The following is a 24,071-nucleotide window of genomic DNA, read 5'->3' as shown; positions in this document are numbered from 1 at the left end:
TTTTTTTTTTTACAATATATAAAGTAGTCATGAACTGGGGGTGCAAAGAATGGGCGGGGGTTGTGAGTGACATTATTATTTGCAGATTATATTTTCAGCAACAAATTTCAGCTTACACTAGTTGCTCTGTGTAAAGTGGTAGGAATAAAAAAAAAAAAAAAAAAAACTTCTAATATTCAAGGCTGATATCAGCTGAAGGATAAATGGGCTAGTATCACACCCAGTCAAAGAGTATGGTGCATGAAGGTTACATGGGTGAAGCAGGATGCCAGGCTAACAAGTCCAAAATATCCTACATTCCATTTAACTGCACATGTGGCTGGTACCCTCTTTTCCCTATTACAATAAACCGTGAATATCAAAATGTTGGTGGACTATTCCTAAAATTAGGACAACTACTGTACGTCCTCTCTCTTAAATGAAGAGATTCATCCACAGACATTTTTTCTTTTCATTGTTCTCCCTAATCAATATGTGTTTTTTATAGAAATCACACCACATATACCACATCCATAGCTGGTCTCATTTTTATTTTTTCCTCCTACTTTTATATCATTGATATAAATGTATGATGTAAAAAAATAAATCCCATTTATATCATACCGGTATTACACAGTTGTAGCATATAAAACTGGAGTACAGAGGAAATATATAAAATTCCTTTGCAATAGGCTCACATTCCTTCTATCCAAATACTATAAAGGGGCTGTTAGAATTCCAAATGCACTACTTGGCAGTGCAGATAACATTGTGCTAAAGGCCTATGTGAACAGCATAAAATTACTGCATAATTTGTAAGCAATTGCTAAAACAATACGAAAAATACAAAGAAAAAGAAAAACTTACTGGAAGGTAAAACAAAAATTCCTCCGGAGGGGGATTGCCATTCCCTATACATTTCAGTGTGATGTTATCTCCCTCTTTTATTGTCTTTTTGGGGGACTGTACATGAATTGTCACCTTCTCTGTAGGATCTGAGAAATGAATGGACATGTTAAAACAAATTTATCTCACACAATATACAATTTAAATTACTGATTTATATATTATTTTTGCATTAAGAATGGGAAGGTATTTGCTTTAATATATCTTTTATACATGAATTAAAGTTAACGGTACCCTACTACACAGAAAACAATTCCTAATTAAGGGGTAACAAACATGCCTGTGAGTAAAAAAACAAACAAACAAAAAAAACACAGAAACTCATTATCTTTTAATTTACTACCTGCTGTATTTCATCTTCTCAGACTGAGCTTGTGAGATTACCCCTAGCAAAGCAAAGATTCACACTCTCTATAGAGTTATTTTAAGAAATATTGATATCCAAGTTTTCTTTTGGTATAGTAAACCTGTCGTTGAATTGAAAAATAGAAATATCTGTTCTGGGTGGTCTTTCTCTTTAATATTTGTAGAATGCAATGCATTAAGTTTCAGATTTAGCCCTGGTTCACATTGATGCGATTTGGCAGTAATTGCCGGTAATGACAGCATTCGAATCGGTGCAACGCCCCACCGATTTCCAAAAGTAGTTCCTGTACTGCTTTTGGCGATTTGCATTGACATCTGTGCAGAAACTGCCTCCAAATTTGGGACTCGCATGCAGGAATAAAATTGTGCGAGTTCAGCTGAAGAAATTTTTCTGTACCCTTCCCCAGATCTGTGTCTCGATACAATCTTGTCTCAGGGGTCTACAGACAATTACTTTGACTTCAAGGTTTGGTTTGTGCTCTGACATGCACTGTTAACTCTGGGACCTTATATAGACAGGTGTGTGCCTTTCCAAATCATGCCCAAACAACTGAATTTATCACAGGTGGATGTCAATCGAGTTGTAGAAACATCTCAAGGGTGATCAGTGGAAACAGGATGCATCTGAGCTAAATTTTGAGTGTGAGTTTTTTTGTTTGTTTAGGAGATACCGTATATACTCGAGTATAAGCCGACCTGAATATAAGCCGAGGCACCTAATTTTACCACAAAAAATGGGAAAACTTATTGACTCGAGTATAAGCCTAGGGTGTCCATCTGCATGCCTCACTGTGTCCATGTGCATGCCTCACTGTGCCCATGCCTAGACTGATATTTAACATCGGAGTCTATGGAAGGAGTGCCAGGCTTTGAAAAATCGGTGCTCCCCAGCCGTAGGTCCCCCGGTCAACAAATTTTGCACACTTGTAGAGGAAGAGGGGGGCTACATGTGTGCCAAGTTCGGCCGGTAATTCGGCCAGTACCGGGTCTCCAAAATCCGGGAGATCAGGCGCAAAAAGGTGACTTGAGTATAAGCAGAGGGGGGCCTTTTCAGCACAAAAAAATGTGCTGAAAAATTTGGCTTATACTCAAGTATATACGGTATTCACATTTGTAGAAGCCAGTGAAGTCACTGTTGCATGTACACTGCATTCTTAATAGAAGACAGACTGGAGTATGCCGTCCATTGAGAGTGCTGTGCTGCAACCATGATGTTATCGCGGCTCGGCCATTCAAAGGACCGAAGAGTGCTAATCTAAAAGGAAGACCGGGTTGAGATGGAAGTGGCGACAGTGCACTGCTGGAGAGCTTTGTTTTAAGGTAGGTTTGTTTTTAATGCTGAGCATACTAGTACATTATGGCTTGAACCGCCTGGAGGCCCATTTTTTTTCCCTTTATTGTTGGAGTTTACTTTAAAGCATAACTGCACAAGAGTATAGTTACCCTTTATTTTGGCCAGCAGTTCAAGAGCTAACCACTAAAAGGGCATGCATCCTAAATACGATCACTGAAAATATCAGTATCATGTGAAAAAAAATAGTACTTACAGTAAATATTGAATGCAGCTGGATCAGAATTCATAGTTGCCAGCCCATCTGGCATGTAAAAAGTCACTGCACATGAAAACTGTGCATTTATATCCTCTTTTGTTGACATGTACTCCAACGTTGATCGCATGCTATGAAGACCACTTGTTGAGTTTTTCTCTTTCCACCACTCCATAGTTACAACTAAAATAAGAAAAACAGAAAAATATTTAAAAAATATAAAATATTCTTTTTCAAATTCTCGTATTTTGGAATCTGGTCCCTAAATCAGCACGAACATTGCCTTCCATTACTACAGTATATCGTCTATGATAAGTTGAAAACTGATCTTGTTCAAATTTAAGTATATGATGAACATAATGCAGTTTTTAGAAGATGAGTCAGGCCTCGTACACACAGTCGAGTTTCTCGGCAAAAACCAGCAAGTTTTTTTTTTTTTTTGCAGAGGAAACCGGTCGTGTGTACACTTTTCAACGAGGAAACCGCAGAGGATCTCGTCGGGCCAAAAAGAAAGCATGTCTTCTTTTTCCCCGACGGGAATGGGAAAATTTGGCTCGCCGAGATCCTCTGCGGCTTCACAAGGAACTCGACGAGCAAAACGATGTGTTTTGCCCGTCGAGTTTCTCGGCCTAATACTGATATACAAGCATTTATTCTTTGAACCCTGGAGTCCATCACATGTTATGGGCAGAAAACCACCATGATGGCACTGCACAGGAACTAATGTGGCCCTGGAGTCAAAGATTGACACATAGCTTAGTAATAGATTTCTTTTAGGCCTCATGCGCACAGCACATTTTGCAAACTCTCTTAGGCCTCGTACACACGGCCGAGTTTCTCGGCAAAAACCAGCAAGAAGCTTGCTGGGTTTTTTTTGCCGAGGAAACCGGTCGTGTGTACACTTTTCAACGAGGAAACCGCCGAGGATCTCGTCGGGCCAAAAAGAAAGCATGTCTTCTTTTTCCTCGACGGCAATGGGAAAATTTGGCTCGCCGAGATCCTCGGCGGCTTCACAAGGAACTCGACGAGCAAACCGGTGTGTTTCGCCCGTCGAGTTCCTCGGACGTGTGTACGAGGCTTGAGGAGTCTCCTCTTGGCAGCAGCGTTTTGGGGGAAAAAAAAAAAACAGACTTTTACCTTGATGTATGGTAAAACTATTTCATGATAAAAAGTATACCCTTCAAAGTACTACAGAAATAGGAAAAATGTTAAAGCCCATTTAAACTTTCAGATTAAATCAAATAAACATATTGTAGGCAAATGAAAATTCAAAGGTGTGCCCCCCGACAGCATGCTCTGGAGAAAGACCTCTGAAATAGTGCTCTATCTGCAGTGCTGCTCCCTGCTGACTGGAGATCTCTAGCTTTAATTCATCAAAGGGTCCTACCCAGCAGCACAGCGGAGGACAGGCTTTTCTACTCATTTTGTGCCTGCTTACTGAAGAAAATAAACTGTAAGTGTTTGCACTTTTTTTTAAATAAACCTGGAACATATATAACTGATTAAGTGCTGGTTCACACTGGAATGCAGTGTAGGAAACCTACTATCAAACGAGATGTGTCTGTGATCTGCAGCATCAGTGTAAAGCGCATTCCCATTTGATTCCTGGTGTGAACAGACCCTTAGGCCCCGTACACACAACCGAGTTTCTCGGCAGAATTCAGCCAGAAACTCGATCGGAGCTGGATTCTGTCGTGTGTACACTTTTCACCGAGGAAGCTGACGAGGAACTCGTCGGGCCAAATAGAGAACATGTTCTCTATTTCCTCGTTCAATGAGGAAAGTTGGCTCGCCGAGATCCTCGGCGGCTTCAACACAGAACTCGACGAGGAACTCGATGTGTTTGGCACGTCGAGTTCCTCGGACGTGTGTACGGGGCCTCAGACTTAAGCCCTGTACACACGCTCGGTTTACTCGGCAAGAACCAGAAAGAAAACTGCTGGCAGAACTTTCTTGCCGAGTATACCGAGCGTGTGTGCGAGGCTTTCAGGTTTCTCGTCAAGAAAACTGCCTATAATCTCGACGAGAAAAATAGAGAACCTGTTCTCTCTTTTCTCGTTGTGATACTCGGCAGTGTTTTCCTGCCGAGAAACCCGAGTGTGTATACTCAACTGTCGCCGTGGAAACCCGCGCATGCTCGAAATTACTTTGACGCATGCGCGGTAGCTTCCTAGGCATAGGTAAGGTGCAACAAGCAGCAAGATGCCAGCGACGGCATCGAATAAGACGAGCGCATGCTTGTCGTACACGATGGCGTCCCCACGTTCTTGCCATTCAAAAGAACCACGATTCTTTTGAATGGAGTGTCTGTACACTTGGGCGGCAAGAGATTCTTTCCAAGAATCTCGTCAGGAAAAACAACGTTTTTTTCCTGACGAGATTCTGGCCGTGTGTACAGGGCTTAAAAGTCTAAATAGGTTTTAAGGACCCCATTAAGTCTACTGGGTTGTGCATAGTCACTTTGTGTGTTGGTGCAAACTGGAGCCATTTATACTGAATGGCAGTCCAGTGCACAGGCTTGCGTCAGGTGCACTGCCAGAAACAGCAAATGCATTATTTTTGTAGCCTTAGGAAGCCCATTGGGGGGAAAAAACCCATTTGTGCTTACATACAGCAATGGAGTAAATCGGCCCTAATGTAGAAAAACCACGCCACATATAGTTATGTATTCTTTGAAAACTATATTTTTTTTATTTAGTCTCCTGCGCAACCTTGCTACGAAGACCACGGTAGAGAATGCCAGTCAGGATCTACTTCACTGTACAGTGCAATCAATCTAAAGTCTCATACACACGATCGGATTTTCCGCAGACAAAGCGTAGGACTTTTGTCTGAAGGGCGTTGGCCAGGAACTTGTATTGCATACAAACGGCAAAGAATTGTTGACCAACAAACATGAAACTATGTGGTTTTTCAGCTCTTTAGCACCAGCCCTTGGACACCTTATGCTAATGTTGTGTTTGGTGAGCATTGCTTCCGAGCGTGCGTGTTTGTACTTTGGACTTTTGTCCAACAGACTTGTGTACACACAATCAGAAAATCCAAAAACACACAATTGTTGGCGGAAAATTTTAAAGTATGCTATCCAACATTTGAAAATCCGACAACAATTGTCCGATGGAGAATACAAACGGTCGGATTTTCCGACAACAGCCTGTCACACAATTCCTGTCGGAAAATCCTATTGGTGTACAAGGCTTAACACTTGGAGCTAGCTGACAAAAGCAGAGAGCAAAGAAAACAGACTGATAATGTTCCCAGAGCGCCACAACACAGACGATTTACATCTGTGTGTTGTGTTCCACTAAATAGCAGGTCCATTGTGCTGGCTTTAGAACAGGATTAGGCAACCCCCTTCACTGGTGTCGCTAGCGGCACTCAAAGCCTCTTTTGCTGGCACTCGACTCCCTCCCCATCAGCAGAGCAGCGCAGGGAAGTGTCAGAGAGATCATTAATGCATTCCAATTTTAGAATTCCCCACGCCGCACCTGCACTGAGGGGGGGAGGGCACCCACACATTGTAAAAGATGGGAAACAATGTTTGGTTTTTAACTTTGCTGTAGCTTCGATCGTCAGCTTTTGTGATGGGGAAGAGATTGGGAGCAGTTCTGTTGCAGGTCCCTGTTTCCAGGAAGAAGAGGACTGTCATTGGCCACTGCTAAAGCCAATCACAGACCTGCTAGCCCTGTCCACCATCTGGGAGGAAGATGACTCGCTTGGTTGTCACTACCAATCTCAGAAAGAAGGGATTTCACTGTGATTGAGAAAACCACAATCAGGTGACAGTTTATGTAATTACTGTTGAAATTATTCCTGAACCTTCATGTCACTTACTACTGAACCCCTCTGCACACCTTTAAGCACAGCTAGTATTCGGCGCAATGAAAATCACACCCAACTTTTGCTGCAGTGCAGAGCACCACACTTTTTCTCAGCTGCGGAGGGCCCTATTGATCCTGCACACAGGCCCACTGCTTTCAGAAAATACCCCTGACCTGAGCTCATCATTGCGCATCCATTCCAGATGCTTGTATGTGACATCAAATACATCACATACAAGCACGTGGGCTGGATGCGAGAGGTGGATCAGCAGGATGAGTGTGCCAGGACAGGTAGATGTGTCTCATCTCTGCTTCCTTTCACCACTCTGCATATGACGCATATCATAGATGAAAAGAGGGTACAGCGGTGAAGCAGATGAGCAGGAGGGGTACAGTGGTGGGAAAAATGAGCAGAAGGGGGTTCAGAGGTGGGACAGAAGAGCAGGAGGTACAACGGTGGGGCAGATGTTGGGCCAAATGAGAAGGGGGGCTCAGTGTTGGGCCAAATGAGAAGGGGGTTCAGTGTTGGGCCAGATGAGTGGGGGGTGGGTTCAGTGTTGGGCCAGATGAGAAGGGGGTTACAGTAGGGGTGTCAAATTTAATCGCTGCATCGCGATTCGGGTGCCCCCGATGCGGCACCGATGCATGCGACCGTGATAATCGATGCCTAGCCCTGCCCCCGCCCCTCCCGGGAGAGCGCTCTGTTCAATGGTACCTTTTTTTTTACAGTGCCATGTGACTTCCCGGCCCGCCTCTCTCCTGTGTCCACTCTGCGTGCTCTTACGCCTCTCCTGGCGTCAGCCCCGCCCACTGACTCGAACGTCAGATTAGTAGAGGCGGCTAGTGTTTGTATATGCCACGCTGACTGACTGCACGGCTCGTCTATCTCCTATGTCCACTCTGCTCTTACGTCCTCTCCTGGCGTCAGCCCCGCACCACTATCTATCAGATCAGTAGAAAGGCGGGAGGGGCTGACGCCAGGAGAGGACGTAAGAGCAGAGTGGAGACTGGAGAGAGGCGAGGCGGGCCGGGCAGTCAGTCAGGCTTTACAAAGGTACAGATGGCATGTTTGCCATTGTGAGGAGGTCTATTTTTTCTTGGGTCCGACAAGCCCCCACCCCATCAAATAAACGTTTTAGCCTATTGTTGAAGAAGAGGACCTTTAAAGCCCCAGTGGTATGGCTAGCCATTCAAGATGGTTAGATTGCTTTGACCAATGTTATCATTGTCACTGATTACAGCTGGCTAATGTCAGTAATAGGTCACTGAGCATGTGGAATCACAGTGAAGGCCTGTGATATAAAACTCCTCTCTGTATGCTGTGCTTTATTTAATATATCCCAGTGTTGTATTCATTATGCTGCTTTGTACATAACTGTACATATTCTATACCACTCCACTCTGCGCAAGACGTTTTTGCCTTCATACCACTCCAATTTGTTAATTTGCTGGGCAATCTGTACCCTACTCTAATTTGTATACTGCACTGTATGTTCTATATTTAACACCACCCAGCTATGTGGACTGTGCTGTATATTATATACTCCACTCTTTATATTGCGCTGTATGTTTTATACTTCACACTGTACAATATGCTGTATGTGTTACTCCACATCACCCCAGTCTGCATGTTGTCCTGCATGTCATATACTCCACACCTCATGTTATATACTCCACATTGGTGGGGCAGATGAGAAAGGGGGTTACAGTGGTGGGGCAGATGAGAAAGGGGGTTACAGTGGTGGCGCAGATGAGAAAGGGGGTTACAGTGGTGGGGCAGATGAGAAAGGGGGTTACAGTGGTGGGGCAGATGAGAAAATAAGTTTAGTGCTAGGGCAGATGAGAAGATGGTTCAGTGGTGAGACAGAAGAGCATGGGGGTACGGCAGTGGAGCAGATGTGCAGGGAGGTACAGTGGTGGGGCAGATGAGAAAGGGGGGGACATTGGTGGGGCAGATGAGCAGAGGGCTACAATGGTGGGACAGAAGAGCAGGGTGTAATAGTGGTGGAGCAGATGAGCAGGGAGTTACAATGGTGGGACAGATGAGCAGGGGGTTACAGTGGTGGAACAGATGAGCAGGGGGTTACAGAGGTGGGGCAGATGGGCAGGGGGTTACAGTGGTGGGACAGATGAGCAGGGGTGAACAGTTGTGAAACAGAATTGCAGGGGGGCAGTGATCTGAGGTAATTTACAGCATTTACTTTATAAAAAATCCTTTTCCTGATTGAGAGTGTGAAGTTGACATTTTTTTTGTTATTCAAAAAAGTCACTCTCAATTTCTTTGAAAATATTTTTCAGCACACTGTGTTTAAAAGGTTGCCTACCCCTGCTTTAGAATGTTTGTTGGGGTGCCATTTCAAATGGATGGTTCCACAAAACACCACAGTTGAGCCAGATTCACATCTCTGTGTTGCAGTAATGTGCAAAGTATTTCAACTGTGCATCTGAATGTTCTCATGGAGTTCAGCTTCAGGTTTAGTAGCACATCTCTCTGTGAAGTGCAGCAGCACACATACACCCATGAATGTTAGCGCTTTTTACAGACAAATTTAATGTACCATAGTCGTAGTGACATGTTTAAGCTTGCCATTCAGGATTTAAATGCACAATCACATTAGAATAACTATATTTTATGTGAGTTGACTAGAACACTTGCTTATGTAGGAAAACTACCCTTACATCTGTGAGCAATTAAAAAGCAATAAAGATATACTTGCCATTTCTGTGTTTATCAACTTAGTTCTGCTTACTTGTCTGGGGATATTTAAGTAAACTTGATGTGCTGAAAGATTTTTATCATCCTTATTCCTCCAGGCAATTGACAAAACCATTATTATACCAGTTGTTTACTTAATTTTGTTCACTAAACTCTGTTCATGCTATTTATTTATTGTTAATTGACCAGTTAAGCTTAATTAATAAAAACAATAATAATAATAATAATAATAATAATAATAATAATAATAATAATAATAATAATAATAAATATATATATATATATATATATATATATATAAACCTGTTAAGGGCTGTAGACCATGCCTTGGACAAAAGGATTAGGGAGAGCAGAAGCTGTACACATTGTGTCTGTCCCACCAGGATACCGTAGGTTTAGCAATTCAGTCTTGGACAAGCTCTTGCATCACAACCACCTCAAGCTCTCAGATAACTACAAACCCATGAACTTTTGCCTCATCAAACTGCTACACTACTACTCAACCGCCTCCTGGGTTAAGGAACTGAACTCACCAGAGACCATGGATCACATCCTTGCTGGATATAACACTATCTGTGCCTTTATCAACAACAAATTCTGGCAAGAGCAGCAATTGAAAATTATGCATTCTGCCTACATCCCTTTCCTGCCATCCTCCCAAGCGACGGGGCAAAAGTTATGCCCTTGGTGTTGCTGTAATAACCCTTACTGTTTTAAAGACTGGTCCTGCCTACGCATATTTATTTACATAAAACACGCCCCCCTGTTCCAAATTTGAATTAGGCGGGCTTACGCCGGCCTATTTACGCTCTGCCACCACAACTTACGGAGCAAGTGCTTTGAGAATACAGCACTTGCCCATCTAAGTTGCGGAGGCGTAACGTAAATAGGATACGTTACGCCCGCACAACAATACGCCGATCTACGAGAATCTGGCCCTATTACTCATCATACGGGCTATACTAAAAACATGACAATATGGGACAGTTATTGACTGAGTTAAACAAATTGCCAGAATTGCTAGAATGGAAAAGTGCAGGACTAATGTTTTTACACTAATTGTTTGAGGGAGATGTGTTTTTATCCTTCGATATTTTGAAAGAAATTCTTATTTGACAGTCAAACGTTCTATTAGTATGTTCAAATACGACACGCTTTACAAAGTCATACTTCAACTTTCCATCTACAGTATAAACCTTCAGAGATATTAATAAAAGCAAACGTGAGGCATAGGAGGTCAAATCAAGACACCACATCACACACGTTTTTTTTCTTGTCCCATTTGTCGCCCTGCTTGGGGATACTTTTGGATATTTGTCAGTACACCCAACAGCATAACTGAGAAAATCAAAATTTGATCTGCATTGTTGGTGCTGACTGCTTACCACCATTGGTCTGTGACATCTACAAGGTACTTTTGCAAACAATCACATTGCAACTAAGCTGATTTTAAGTGCCTGGAGATTTTGTAACAATAAGTATTGCTTCTCACCTGCTATAGGGGTAACCACAAACATTTGGAGACTTGTGTAGCAAGGAAGGCACATTAAATATTTTTTTTTTGTAAAATTGCAGAAAGATGTATACAGCAAATTCACAAGTTCTGCAGGATTTTACACACCTGAGCCTGTGCAGCATAAAGTCCAACATATTTTTCCCTGCTTGAGGTGCCCTGTACAGCCAGCCAAAGGCACGAATGGCTGTGCACAGCTGTTACTGAGTTATACGCTGATACTCGCATAAAAACTTGTATAACATTTTTGATTTATGGAACAATACTCTATGCTATATCAGTGTTTACGTGAATATCGGCAGTTACCCAAGTACATACATGCGCAACCAATAAAGTGGAACCCCCATTGTAACACCTATATATTAACTACCCTGTAGAACAGGGGAACTGCATTAAAATTTACAGAGATCTGGTCAATAGAATTTCCTTCCAGCATGATCAGGCTACGTCACGCGCCCTGAAGACGTAATCCTTGCGAAACGTACGTCGGCGGTGTAGCCTGGTCACGCTGTTTGTATGCCCAACCATCCAGCTTCCTGAAGCGAGCAGCTGATGGTAGAACGCATGCGATCACGCCGACACGGAGGTGTAGGAGTCCGTGCTTGTATTGACAAGTTTGCAGACCCAGTGCCGCGATGGGCACTTTTTAACATAAGTGGCCACTTGGCCCATGTTTTTTTACTCTCCTTTTATAATAAAAACCGGTTGCACTATGCAAGTATTTTTCTGTTCCATGTCGCATCTCTGAATACTGGAGGACAAGGTGTCTATCTACTATCTGTGGAGTATGATATGTATGCAGGTATTATCCTGCATAAGCGAATTTGACCATCTTTTTCAGTAAAGAGGTCTACAAGTTCTGGTAAGCGCATTACCATTATTGAGCATGTTTGGGTGTCAATGGTTTACTATGGTAAAGGAGCACTCAAAGACACTTATTGATTGAGATTTCTCTGCAACTATTTTGGAATATACACAGTGGCATTCAACTAATTAGAATTGTGATATTATATTTATTTCTTTGTGTTTTCTCATCACTGACAAGGAATCACTATTTATTTGGATTTTTCTATCTGGGTTTTGGTTTCGTGTTTGCATAGCAATTGTGCACATGTAAATTATTCACCCTTCTAGTTATTTATATGAATATTTTTTTGTACTTATAACCATTGGTATTCAATTATTTTTGGGTTATACAATTCACTTTAATTTTGATTTATTCCACTGTTAGTAAATAATTCACTAATTGTTTTAAATTAACCTGCTTGGGAATATTAAGTATATGCTACACCCACCACTTGTATCAACCACTAGAATTTCTAGTGACATACATCTTCCACAGCGCCCCCTATCACTCAACCATTCATTAAATAGGAGGTATACACTATTTCACAGGGGAGCAGCTTAGAAGTAAATACAAAAATAAGTGTATTTATTTATTCAACAATCACGCGTTTTTCTTAACACGCAATTGAATTTTTGTCGCGAAAATTCCTTTTTACCATTACAGAAAAAATTTCTGTTGATGGTAGACCATGGGCATCACACAAGACTGAAAAGGGTTTGAATGAGCTTTGTAAGAAAAGATGGTGGGCCCGTGGAAGACTGGCTTGAGTCCAGGCTGAAGAGGAAAATGGGGAAGACCAAGCCGAGTAGAAGGAGGGGTTAAATGACAGTAGGGGGTTGTTGGGGGGATTGTAAACTGAGGCGACTCTTGAGTCGGTCCCAGATGGATAGGTTGTGTTTGGTGATGGGGTTGGTAAGGTTGAGTCATTGCGTGGGTGTTAGCCAGAGAAGATTTGCTGTTGAAAGAGGGTCGCAGTCCACGGATTCTAGTGCAACACATAGGGGTGTTTCCTTTGTGGTGTGGTATTTAGGTTGTTGTGCAAGCTGTGCGGTGATATATATTTTCGTAACATTTGGTACACTGAGGCCTCCTCTAATGCGGGGCGTGGAGAGAGTTAATTTAGGTAGTCAAAGTTTGACTTTTGTCCATATAAATTGGAGGGTTCTGCGCTGTAGGATATGCAGAAAATATGACAGACTGGTATTGGTAGTACACAAAAGTGATAGAGAATTTTTGGGAGGATGGACATTTTCACTACCGATACTCTACCACAGACCTCACATTTTCCACTCGCCTACTCGCATTTTGCGAGTGGAAAATGAGGTCTGGCGAGAAGTTGGGCTGCCTGGAAATGGGGGGGGGGGGCGAGCACCGCTGGTGGGCGGGGTTAATCGCGAGATGTTCTCCCAGTGAACGCCCCCCGATGGCAGAGAGCATAGAGGAAGAGGAGAGCCTGTAATAGACAACACATTTCAGCATTGGACCTGCATTCTGTCTATTACAGGCTCAGGGTCAGGAGGAAGCGGGGCTGTGGGAGCGATCCCACAGCTCTCCTCTTCCTACTGTCATAATATGGCCGCCAATGGGAGCACATGAGTCTTTAATGGGGGCAAAGTGAATCTGCAATTGGGGGCACAGTGAATCTGCAATTGGGGGCACAGTGAATCTGCAATTGGGGGCACAGTGAATCTGCAATTGGGGGCACAGTGAATCTGCAATGGGGGCACAGTGAATCTGCAATGGACGAAAGGTGAATCTGCAATGGAGGAAAGGTGAATCTGCAATGGAGGAAAGGTGAATCTGCAATAGAGGCACGGTGAATCCGCAATGGGGGCACTGTGAGGCTGCAACGGGGGCACGGTAAGTTCACAATGTTGAGCACGGTGAGACTTCAATGTTGAACATGGTGAGGCTGCAATGGTGGGCACGGTAAGGCTGCAATGGTGGGCACAGGTGAGACTGTGCTGAGGGGAACTGATAAAGTTGTTGTTAATATTTATTTTTGTAACTTAATTCCGCATAAAACATTTCACAAGATAATTTATGAGGGCGTGATTAGTGGCAGAATTAGGGGCGGAGCGGGGTAGGGCAACTAGTGGCGAATAACCCTTGAGGCCTGGCTAGTGGCTCAAGACTTTTGAGAAATTTTGAGCCCTGCTCTACCCATCCCGGCCAAGGGAAGTGTAGTCCATTTGGACATGAGAGTGGAAAGGTGTGTTAGCATGGATGGGTAGTTGGGTGAAAAGAGATATGAGGGTCTAGCTGTAAAATTAACCCCAATGTATGTGATATGCAAGGTGGCCCAGGGGAATGATAGGATTTTGCTGAGGTGGGAAAGTAGGGATGGGGGAAGGAAAACATTTAGGGTTGTCGATTTTTGTGGGTTGACATGAAGGCCTGGCCCTCATAGTAAAATGCAGGGTTCTACTGTCAGGACCTGTTAGTGTGAGGTCCAGGAAGTGGTGGTGCAATGCGCATTTAATTGTGTCCTGTAGCCACACTCACAACACATTTCCAGTGTGGAAAATCACATGGGGCAAAAGCACCATGCGATTTCCCAGCGGCTGCATTTTTTTAAAAGGTGCAGGAACCTTTTCCCTCACATTTCCTGTAGGTACAGCAGCCCATTCTACTGAATGGGCTACTGGGTCCACACAAACGTGAGCCACAGCAAATGCATAGGTGTGAACCTAGCGTTACATCACACCCACCCCCCCACCCCCTTTACACCAGTGCCCTCAGTCCTATCATCCATACACCACCATCCCCTTCACATAATAGTCCCCCCCCTCTCCCCATCCTTATAACAGTGCTCCCTTCACATTACCATCCCCCTCTTACATCACAGACCCCCCATTTCATCAAAGACCCCCCCCCCTTCTACAATGCAGTCCTTTTTTTTATATTGCAGACTCCTGTCCCTTTTCTCACAGTACTCCCTTCATGCCAAAGTCCCCTTCACATCACAGCAACCACCTGGCTGCCTTTACTGCCCCACTTTACACACAGGTTTGGAGATGCAGCAGGTCTGAATAGTGGGCAGGATGTCTGAATGTCCTCTAAGCCCGCTCGCCCTCTCAGTGGCTCGCCACTGTCATCCTCGAGGAAGGGCAAAAGAATGTAGGCGTGGCAGGTCTGGATAGTGGGTGGGACTTTTCATGGTAAAGGTGAATGAATGGTTGCTTTCTAATATATATAATTTTACACAAGAATAATGGCATGTGGAGGACTTGAGTCTTAGATCATTTTGGACTCAAATATAGCAGAAAAATACTTTTTGCAATTATAATAATTACTAAAGTGATGCATATTTTTGTAATGCTGTATGTGTGATCACTAGATATGGGCCTTATGTAATAATTCTACTGTATTTCTTTATTTCATTTATTTCACTTCTATTGATACAACCAATCAGTAGAAGAGACCATTTAACATTTTACAAATTTCTGGCAAATACCAAAAAAGAAGGTAGGCAATCAATTACAGCCCAATTATAGGCACTAGAAAGGCAAGAGTTAATAAAATTGGAAAAGGTGCAATACTTATCAGCAGCCTTCCTCCATGCTTTTGACCAATTCCCCAAAGCTTATTCTTTAAAGCCCCGTACACACGATCGGAATTTCCGATGGAAAAAGTCGGACGGACTTTTTCCATAGGAAATTTCCGACGGTGTGTATGCCCCATAGAAGAATTTCCATCGGAAATTCAGATAAATTCCATCTGAGTTAAAATATAGAACATGTTCTATCTTGCTGCGATGGAATTCCGTCAGAATTCCGATGTGCTTTTGGCCGGGTAAAAGCCTGATCGTGTGTACGCGGCATAAGGTGCTCTGGACAGCAGTCAGATTCACAGATCATCACATACAAAATATGGCAATGTAAGCAAGAACATAAAAGCCGGTCCATAACTCTGCACGCCAGAGAGAAGAGCACAGACATCTGGGAGAGTGAGGTATAATCTAGGAATTACAGTCTTTCTTCTCTACCACCTCGATTTACAGGGCTATTCCTGCAAGTTCAGTAAGGAGAGGCACTGCAACAGTATTTTTTGTTTAAATCTTATGCCGCGTACACACGATCATTTTTCGGCATGTAAAACGACGTTGCCCACACACCATCGTTTTTAAAAAATGTTCTAGCAAAGCGCGGTGACGTACAACACGTACGACGGCACTATAAAGGGGAAGTTCCATGCGGATGACGCCACCCTTGGGGCTGCTTTAGCTGATTCTAAGTTAGTAAAAGACGATTCGCGCTTTTCTGTCTGTTACAGCGTGATGAATGTGCTTACTCCATTATGAATGGTAGTTTTAACAGAACAAGCGTTCCCGTCTCATAACTTGCTTCTGAGCATGCACGGGTTTTTAACGTCGTTTTAGCCCACACACGATCATTTTTTACAACCCGAAAAACGACATGGTTTAAAACGTCGTTAAAAAATGCATCATGTTCGGGGAAAAAAATGTTAGTTTTTCAGAACCCGAAAAATGATGTGAAGCCCACACACGATCATTTTAAATTTGATTTTTTTAAAACAACGTTTTTTTTAATGCCGAAAAATGATCGTGTGTACGCGGCATTAGAGTTCAGCTTTAAGTTTTAGTTAGCAAGTCAGAAAGGCTTATATGCAAATCATTACAAAGCTCCCAGTCAGAGACAGAATGTCAGATTCATCTGTTTTGCCTACAGAACATTTCTGTCCTCCATAAAATTTGATGTTAATGTTTGTACAATCAAATTAATGCATATTTAGCAAAGAAACAGGAAATTCGAGCAGTATTCATGTCCCTCCACAGAGCTAGTGTTAATTTTAATATGGATAACAGTATTTGAGCAGACAACTCTTCATCTGCACACTGAAGGAACAAAACCTTATGATATGGACAATTATTCCTACATTTGCAAAACATTGATCTTCAAACAAATGAGTTCTCTGTCAGCAGAAAAATATCTGAACTCCTCAGCACAGCACTAATTTATTTTGCAACTCTTCATTCTAGTGCAGACATTTATAGAATTTGGAATCTTGCTGGGAAAAAAAAAACAAAAACACTGAACTACTTTCTTCTAATCAGTATCACCATTAATTGACGCCCACTTGGAACCATAAAAACATAATAAAATAATGTATAAAAATAATAAAGTGCAAACTAGAATACCACAACATGCCTTGCATAATGCAGGTGGTGTCTAGGATCTTTGCTCTTTTGAACAGTTCTAGTCATTTGACAGAATATTCACATCTAGCAGTTCCAGGTGTGTTAGATGCCCGGATCCTCCACTACATACTGTGGTTTCACCTGTCAGCCCCTATTGTGCCATGTGGTAATGCAGGGGCCAGCAGGTAAAACCAAAGTGCACAGCAGGGGTCCAGGCATCTGCCACAACTGGAATGCGGTAGATTCTTTAGTAGCCAAAGCTTTTTAAGGGTATGAAGAATGGCGACACTGTCCGCCAGTGAGGAAAATATTCTTTATGTTCATTTTAGGGGTACGTTGCAAAAAATAAATAAAACATCCAGCAGCAGGCGACTTGAATACAAACCCAGCTAAGATGGACATATTACCAACAACCACTCAGCAGTTTCAGAAATGTAGATAATATGACATGGAAAAATAGCAATGCATTGTTCTGTTCAGTCACACTAGTGATTCAATAAACTCATGCTACACCACCATTCAGAACATTTTAGCCCACTGTCTCTCACTGTCTATGATATTGAGGCCGGAGAGGGCAGGTTAAAGTTCCAACTAAGTCCTTATTTGCATAATAGAGTGCTTCATGTCTCAGGGCTCCTGCATGAAAGTGGTGGATTACCAATGCTTAACATCACTACAGGTACGCTTTTGAGCCAAAGCAATAGAATTTGCATTTTTTTTTCTATTATAAGCAAAACACATTTTCTAAATTCTATGAGATATCTTAGGCTTTGGGCACACATTATTCCATTTAACCAATAAGGCAACAGAAACAAACAATAAAATCAATCCACAAAATCAAAGCAATATGGAGCATACCTCCATCTACTGGCAAAAGCACTTGGCCGTTTCTGTACCATGTAATATTGCCATCTGGATAGCTGTCTTTCGCAACGCAGTCTCCAACCTGCATCAATAAAAAACACAAGTGCTGATTCAACACTGTATATACAAAGACATGATTTCTTTAAAATTGTAATAAATAGACAGGTGAAGCTGAAAGAAAAACATGCAAGATGTTTTATAATTATGTCAGATGATTACTTTTATTAGCTTACCAGGTTTAGCTTTCCCGTTTCCAAAAATGTTGGCTGGTTTATAATTTCAGGTTTTGAAGGTGGCTCTGTTACAAGAAAGAAAAAATGATCATTAACAGAAAATGTGCAGTTATCAGTGAAAAATGTTGTCCTAAGAATTATAATACATTAGAGATACACTGCATAAATACAAGATGGACCTTTTTTTTTTTAACTCTAGATCTTTCTATTCCAATCTGACTGAGATGCTTTTTACAGACTTATAAATTTCAAATATAAGCAATTCCAGGCAAATGAAATTACAATGAGAGAACATTTTCCTCGTTACCTTGTGTGCTGTAAACATTTTTATGCACAAAAGTTGCTCAACACAAAACAATATCCTGAAATTCTCACAAACAAGGCTATTCTAATCTGGTCATATGCACCAGGAAAGCTAAAAGCTAAAGAAGTTAGCTTAAAGTGTAAGTTCAACTTTACAGAAAAACAGAACCTGAACTGCAGCGATCTCCTGTTATTAGCCCTGGTATAGCCGCCTCACCGGTTATGGGGCTTAGAAACCCCCTCTGCTTTCTTTCTTCTTCATCTCCACTGACAGGACAGGCTACGCAGGTTTCGATTGGTCGGCGCTGCCTATGTGATGGAGCCGACCAATTAAAATGCTCCAAAACATACCTCTTGAGGGGGTACGTTTTGGAGATTAAGCCAAAGTGATTTCAAAGCCTATACCAGTGCTCATGACGGGAGAGGAGACTGGGGGAGGCGTCCTGTGTAGGTTCACTTTTTCAGATTTTTCTGTAAAGGTGAACTTACCCTTTAAGGTATGTAGTGTTTTGTTTCTCCAATGCATGCTAAAAATGAAAGAACCCAATTGAAAGTATCTATAGCCCAAACTCCAAAACCTTTTGCTGGTTTTGGATAGAACAGAGATTTTCCAACACTTTGTCAGAATAGTAATGCAGAGCAAAGCCTGGTACACACGATCGGTTCATCCGATGAGAACGGACCGATGGACCGTTTTCATCGGTTAACCGATGAAGCTGACTGATGGTCCGTCGCGCCTACACACCATCGGTTAAAAAAACGATCGTGTCAGAACGCGGTGACGTAAAACACGACGTGCTGAAAAAAACAAAGTTCAATGCTTCCAAGCATGCGTCGACTTGATTCTGAGCATGCGTGGATTTTTAACCGATGGTCATGCCTACTAACGATCGGTTTTGTCCTATCGATTAGGAATCCATCGGTTAAATTTAAAGCAAGTTGGCTTTTTTTAACCGATGGTTAAATAACCTATGGTTAAACACGATCGGTTTTGACAGATGAAAACGGTCCATCAGACCGTTGTCCTCTGGTTAACCTATCGTGTGTATGAGGCCTTAGATGCAGTAGAGATCAAAGAATCAGTATGGAATAGAAAGATCTAGAGCTTATACACACAGCATATACTATATACACTGTATATGTATGTATGTGTAGGGGTGTAACGGATCGTCACCGATCCGTGATCCGAACGGGCCACCCCGTTCGGATCGGCACACCCCGCGATCCGCGGAGCGCTCCGGAGCCTAGGCCTAGGAAAGTCTCCGGAGCAATCTTGCTCCACCCAGTCTGCTTGCCAGAGCCCAGCGTGACACGCCTCCCCGCCTCCCCGGGGAGGTGTGTCACGCTGTGCACTGGGCTCTGGCAAGCCGACATGGAGAGGGAATAGTAGCAGAGAAGCACTAGTGTGAGAGGAGGAGGGGGGGGGGAGAGCACATTTCACGGGTGGATTAAAGAGGAAGCAGGTGAGGCTGTTTGGGACTTGTTAAAAGTACAATCTTGATGTTTTTACAGCTATATATAATTATATATATATATGTGTGTGTATATATATATATATATATATATATATATATATATATATATATATATATATATATAATTATATATAGCTGTAAAAACATCAAGATTGTACTTTTAACAAGTCCCAAACAGCCTCACCTGCTTCCTCTTTAATCCACCCGTGAAATGTATGTGTGTGTATATATATATATATATTACACACACACATTTTTTTTTTTTGCGCTGATCCGAAAATGATCCGATCCGTGACTCCTGATCCGAGGATCGATCCGATCCGTGAGTTTTTTGATCCGTTACACCCCTATGTATGTGTGTGTATATATATATATATATATATATATATATATATATATATATATATATATATATATATATAAAAAAACAAAAGTATTGAGACACCTGCCTTTACACACACATGAACTTTACTGGCATCCCAGTCTTAGTCCGTAGGGTTCGATATTGAATTGACCCACCCGTTGCAGCTATAACAGCTTCAACCCTTCTGGGAAGGCTGTCCACAAGGTTAAGGAGTGTGTCTATAGGAATGTTTGACCATTCTTCCAGGAGCGCATTTGTGTTGTATGAGAAGGCCTGGCTTGCAGTGCCCACTCTAATTCATCCCAAAGTTGTTCTATCAGGTTAGGAGGGCTCCTTCCTGTTCCAACATGACTGCGCACCAGAACAGTTTCACTTTCATTTTGTATAGCCATTTCTTATATCACCACAAAAAAGGCAAGAAGGCAATTGGACACTCAAACAGGCACATGCCAAAGAGAAGCACCTAGAACAGGATCCAGTGCCCAAAGCGACTTTACTGGCAGGCCCTAGAAAAAGGGTAATTCCAGAGTAGAGAGAAACAAAATCCATCACCCCAGGACACAAGCAAAAACTGAGGATAACTGTCAGTGGGAGGGTTATATTCCCAAACACATCCACTTTAGAGTGTCTCACATACAGGGAGTCACAAAAAAAGGTGTTAAAAAAAAAAAAAAAAAAAAAACACATTGTTCAGTTCAAACAAAATTTCTAAACAGTTTAGGAAGTAAGAACTGCTGCAGTTGCTCCTGTTTAATGAACAAAAAAATATTCTTTTCGTGCCTACATAACTATTGCCTATTGATCTTGTTCCTGTTTTTTTTTTTTTTTTTTAAGTTTTAAGGTTTAAAAATGCACTACAGACACAGATTTAGTCGTTGTGATATAAATTAAACGTAGTTTTAGTCATAGTCTTTTGGCGAGATATTTTTTTGCCGAGAAAACCGGTCGTGTGTACATTTTCGTTGAGGAAACTGTCGAGAAACTCGACGAGCCAAAAAGAGAGCATGTTCTCTATTTCCTTGACGGGAATGGAGAAACTTGCCTTGTCGAGTTCCTCGACAGCCTAACAAGGAACTTGACGAGGAAAACGATGTGTTTCGCCCGTCGAGTTCCTCGGTCGTGTGTACGAGGCTTCAGTCGTATTTTAGTCATTTTGATCGTTTTAGTTGTATTTTAGTTGACTAAAATAGTATTCATTTAGTCAATGAAATTAACACTGGGTAAACATGACAAATAGAAAGGATGAATATTTCTAACTATGATAACGACAGCAAAAAAAAATAAAAAATCAGGGACTCGAATCCCTCACGACTCTATCCTATTTTGCCTAGTTATATCTTTTAAAAAGTGTGTTACACAAAAGAGATTCAGATAGCAGACAAAAATCACTGCATTAATAGAACATACACTATATTACCAAAAGTATTGGGACACCTGCCTTTACATGCACATAAACTTTAATGGCATTCCAGTCTTAGTCTGTAGGGTTCAATACTGAGTTGGCCCACCCTTTGCAGCTAAACCAGCTTCAACTCTTCTGGGAATGCTGTCAACCAGCCTGTCTTAGAATAAGAAGAAGGTGAAACCTCCTTTAATCTACATTTAATATCCCATCCCTATTGTGTTTAGCTGGTTAGTGGGCCTGGAAGAGGAGGGAGGGGTAAGCTGTCAATTACCACATGTGACTCTATAGTCACACGGGCTGCTCAGATGTGATAGTTAAGAAATGCTCAGCATAGAACTCACTGAAAACTGAGCATGTGCAGAACTGCCAATACTGCTCTGCAAATTCCCTAGCTGAATTGCGGAGATAGAGACCGGCAAGATCAACCAGTTTTTTTTGCAGAATACAGAAAACTAATCTCATAGTGACCAAGTGAGTATGAACAGCATGTAATGCACCATTTATTGATAGTTTATGAAGTGACACTTTAAAAAAAAATTCTAAACCTGTGATGAAGTGTATTCTCCGTCCTGTAGGCTGTTGGTTCCTGTAGAAATTCACCCTTCATGCTGACTCTTTTCATATCAGTGAACTTCCACAAGTGCATGGGTTAACTGCTTGATTGTGTGTGGGACAGGAGGCCCAGGAGGAGCGGCAGAAGGTGGCGGGAGTAGGGGACGTCCTCCCCCGATCCTTTAGGATAACAGCCAAATGGCTTTCAGACGCTTTGGTTGTTATCACTAAAGAGCCAACCGCCCCCTATAAAAAAAACTGTACCAGGGTGATGCCTGCAGTTGATGGCATCACCCTGGTATAACCTCTTCAAACCTGAATGCAAATTTGGGTATGGTCAGCATGAAGGGGTTAAAGAATGCAAAACATTCTATGAGTAGAAAGGTGTGATTTAGCCATTTATCTGCTTCTCCTCCACACACACATGGGTTGATTTACTAAAGGCAAATCCACTTTGCACTACTTGGAAGTGCAGTCGCTGTAGATCTGAGGGGAAGATTTGAAATGAGGGGAAGCTCTGCTGACTTCTATCATCCAATCGTTTAAAAAAAATGCTGTTTTTTTATTTTCCTTGCATGTCCCCCTCAGATTTACAACGACTGCACTTTCAATTGCACTTGTAGTGCAAAGTGGATTTACCTTTAGTAAATCAACCCCATAATGTATTGGACATGAGGTATAGTTTATTACAGGTAAGTTATATCCTTTGTGCCTTTTTCCAAAATAAATTTGCACTTAAAGTGGAGTTTTACTCATATAAAGGTCAGCAGCCACAAAAAGTGTAGCTTATGACTTTAAATAGTCAGACACTTAACCTGCCCCGCAGTCCAGTGATGCGGGTGTACAAAGCCCTGTTCCTCTCCTCTCTGAGGCACCGGCATTCTAACTGTGGGTGCCCAGCTGTGGCTTCACATCCAGGCATGCACTGTACATGCGCGAGCTGCACGCCGTGAATAGCAGGGCAATCTTCTGGGACCTGTGGCGTGTCCAAGAAGATTGCAAGGATGGGGAGAGATGATCTTCTTTCTGGAGCCATGGAGCCAGGGGAGGAAGTGGGAGCTGGGTGCCTGTATAAACAGGGTACCCGCTCCTCCCCAAAAAAATGACATGCCAAATGTGGCATGTCAGGGGGTCATCTGCACTTAAAGCGGAAGTTCCATTTTTGGGTGGAACTCTGCTTTAACTTCTTCTTTAAGCATAATAACCAGTGTTTTCTTCTAGAAAATATGTTTGATAAAAAATCTATACATACTGTATATACATACATACACACACACACTATATTACCAAAAGTATTGGGACACCTGCCTTTACACGCACATGAACTTTAATGGCATTCCAATGTTAGTCCATAAGGTTCAATAGTGGCGCACCCTTTGCAGCTATAACAACTTCAAATCTTTTAGGAAGGATGTCCACAAGGTTTAGGAGTGTGTCTATGGGAATTTTTACCATTCTTCCAGAAGTGTATTTGTGAGGTAAGGCATGATGTTGACGAGAAGGTCCGCTCACGGTCTTCGCTCTAATTCATCCCAAAGATGTTCCATGGGGTTGAGGTCAGGACTCAGGCAGTGCAGACCAGTCAAGTTCCTCCACCCCAAACTTGCTTATCTGTGTCTTTATGAAACCTTGTTTGTGCACTGGTCTGCAGTCATGTTGGAACAGAGAGGGGCCATCCCCAAACTGTTCGCACAAAGTTGGGAGCATGAAATTGTCCAAAATGTCTTGGTATGGTGACACCTTAAGAGTTCCCTTCACTGGAACTAAGGGGCCAAGCCCAACCCCTGAAAAACAACTCCACACCATATTCCCCCCTCCACCAAATTAATTGGACCAGTGCAAAAGGCAAAGTCCATAAAGACATGGATGAGCGAGTTTGGGGTGGAGGAACTTGACTGGCCTACACAGCATCCTGACCTCAACCCGATATAACACCTTTGGGATGAATTAGAGCCTTTTTGTCCAACATCAGTGCCTGACCTCACAAATGTGCTTCTGGAAGAATGGTCAAACATTCCC

The 24,071-nt window shown here is 42.3% G+C and overlaps 1 protein-coding gene across 4 annotated transcripts in view; it reads right to left on the bottom strand.

Moving 5' to 3' along the window:
* The window catches only part of ALCAM (activated leukocyte cell adhesion molecule), a 165,167-nt gene that overhangs the window by 59,873 nt on the left and 81,223 nt on the right, over positions 1–24,071 (bottom strand). For all 4 annotated transcript variants that reach the window (XM_040336627.1, XM_040336626.1, XM_040336630.1 and 1 more), the window contains exons 4-7: positions 17,954–18,018; positions 17,715–17,802; positions 2,799–2,981; positions 847–974 (exon numbers count right to left, since the gene is read on the bottom strand). In XM_040336627.1, coding sequence (XP_040192561.1) covers positions 847–974; positions 2,799–2,981; positions 17,715–17,802; positions 17,954–18,018 — 464 coding nt within the window. The remainder of the gene's footprint in view (positions 1–846; positions 975–2,798; positions 2,982–17,714; positions 17,803–17,953; positions 18,019–24,071) is intronic.

The sequence above is a fragment of the Rana temporaria genome, chromosome 2 (genome assembly GCF_905171775.1).
Source record: "Rana temporaria chromosome 2, aRanTem1.1, whole genome shotgun sequence".
Classification (NCBI taxonomy): domain Eukaryota; kingdom Metazoa; phylum Chordata; class Amphibia; order Anura; family Ranidae; genus Rana; species Rana temporaria.
Note: the sequence above shows the minus strand (reverse complement) of the source record. Positions and strands in the feature narration are given on the sequence as shown.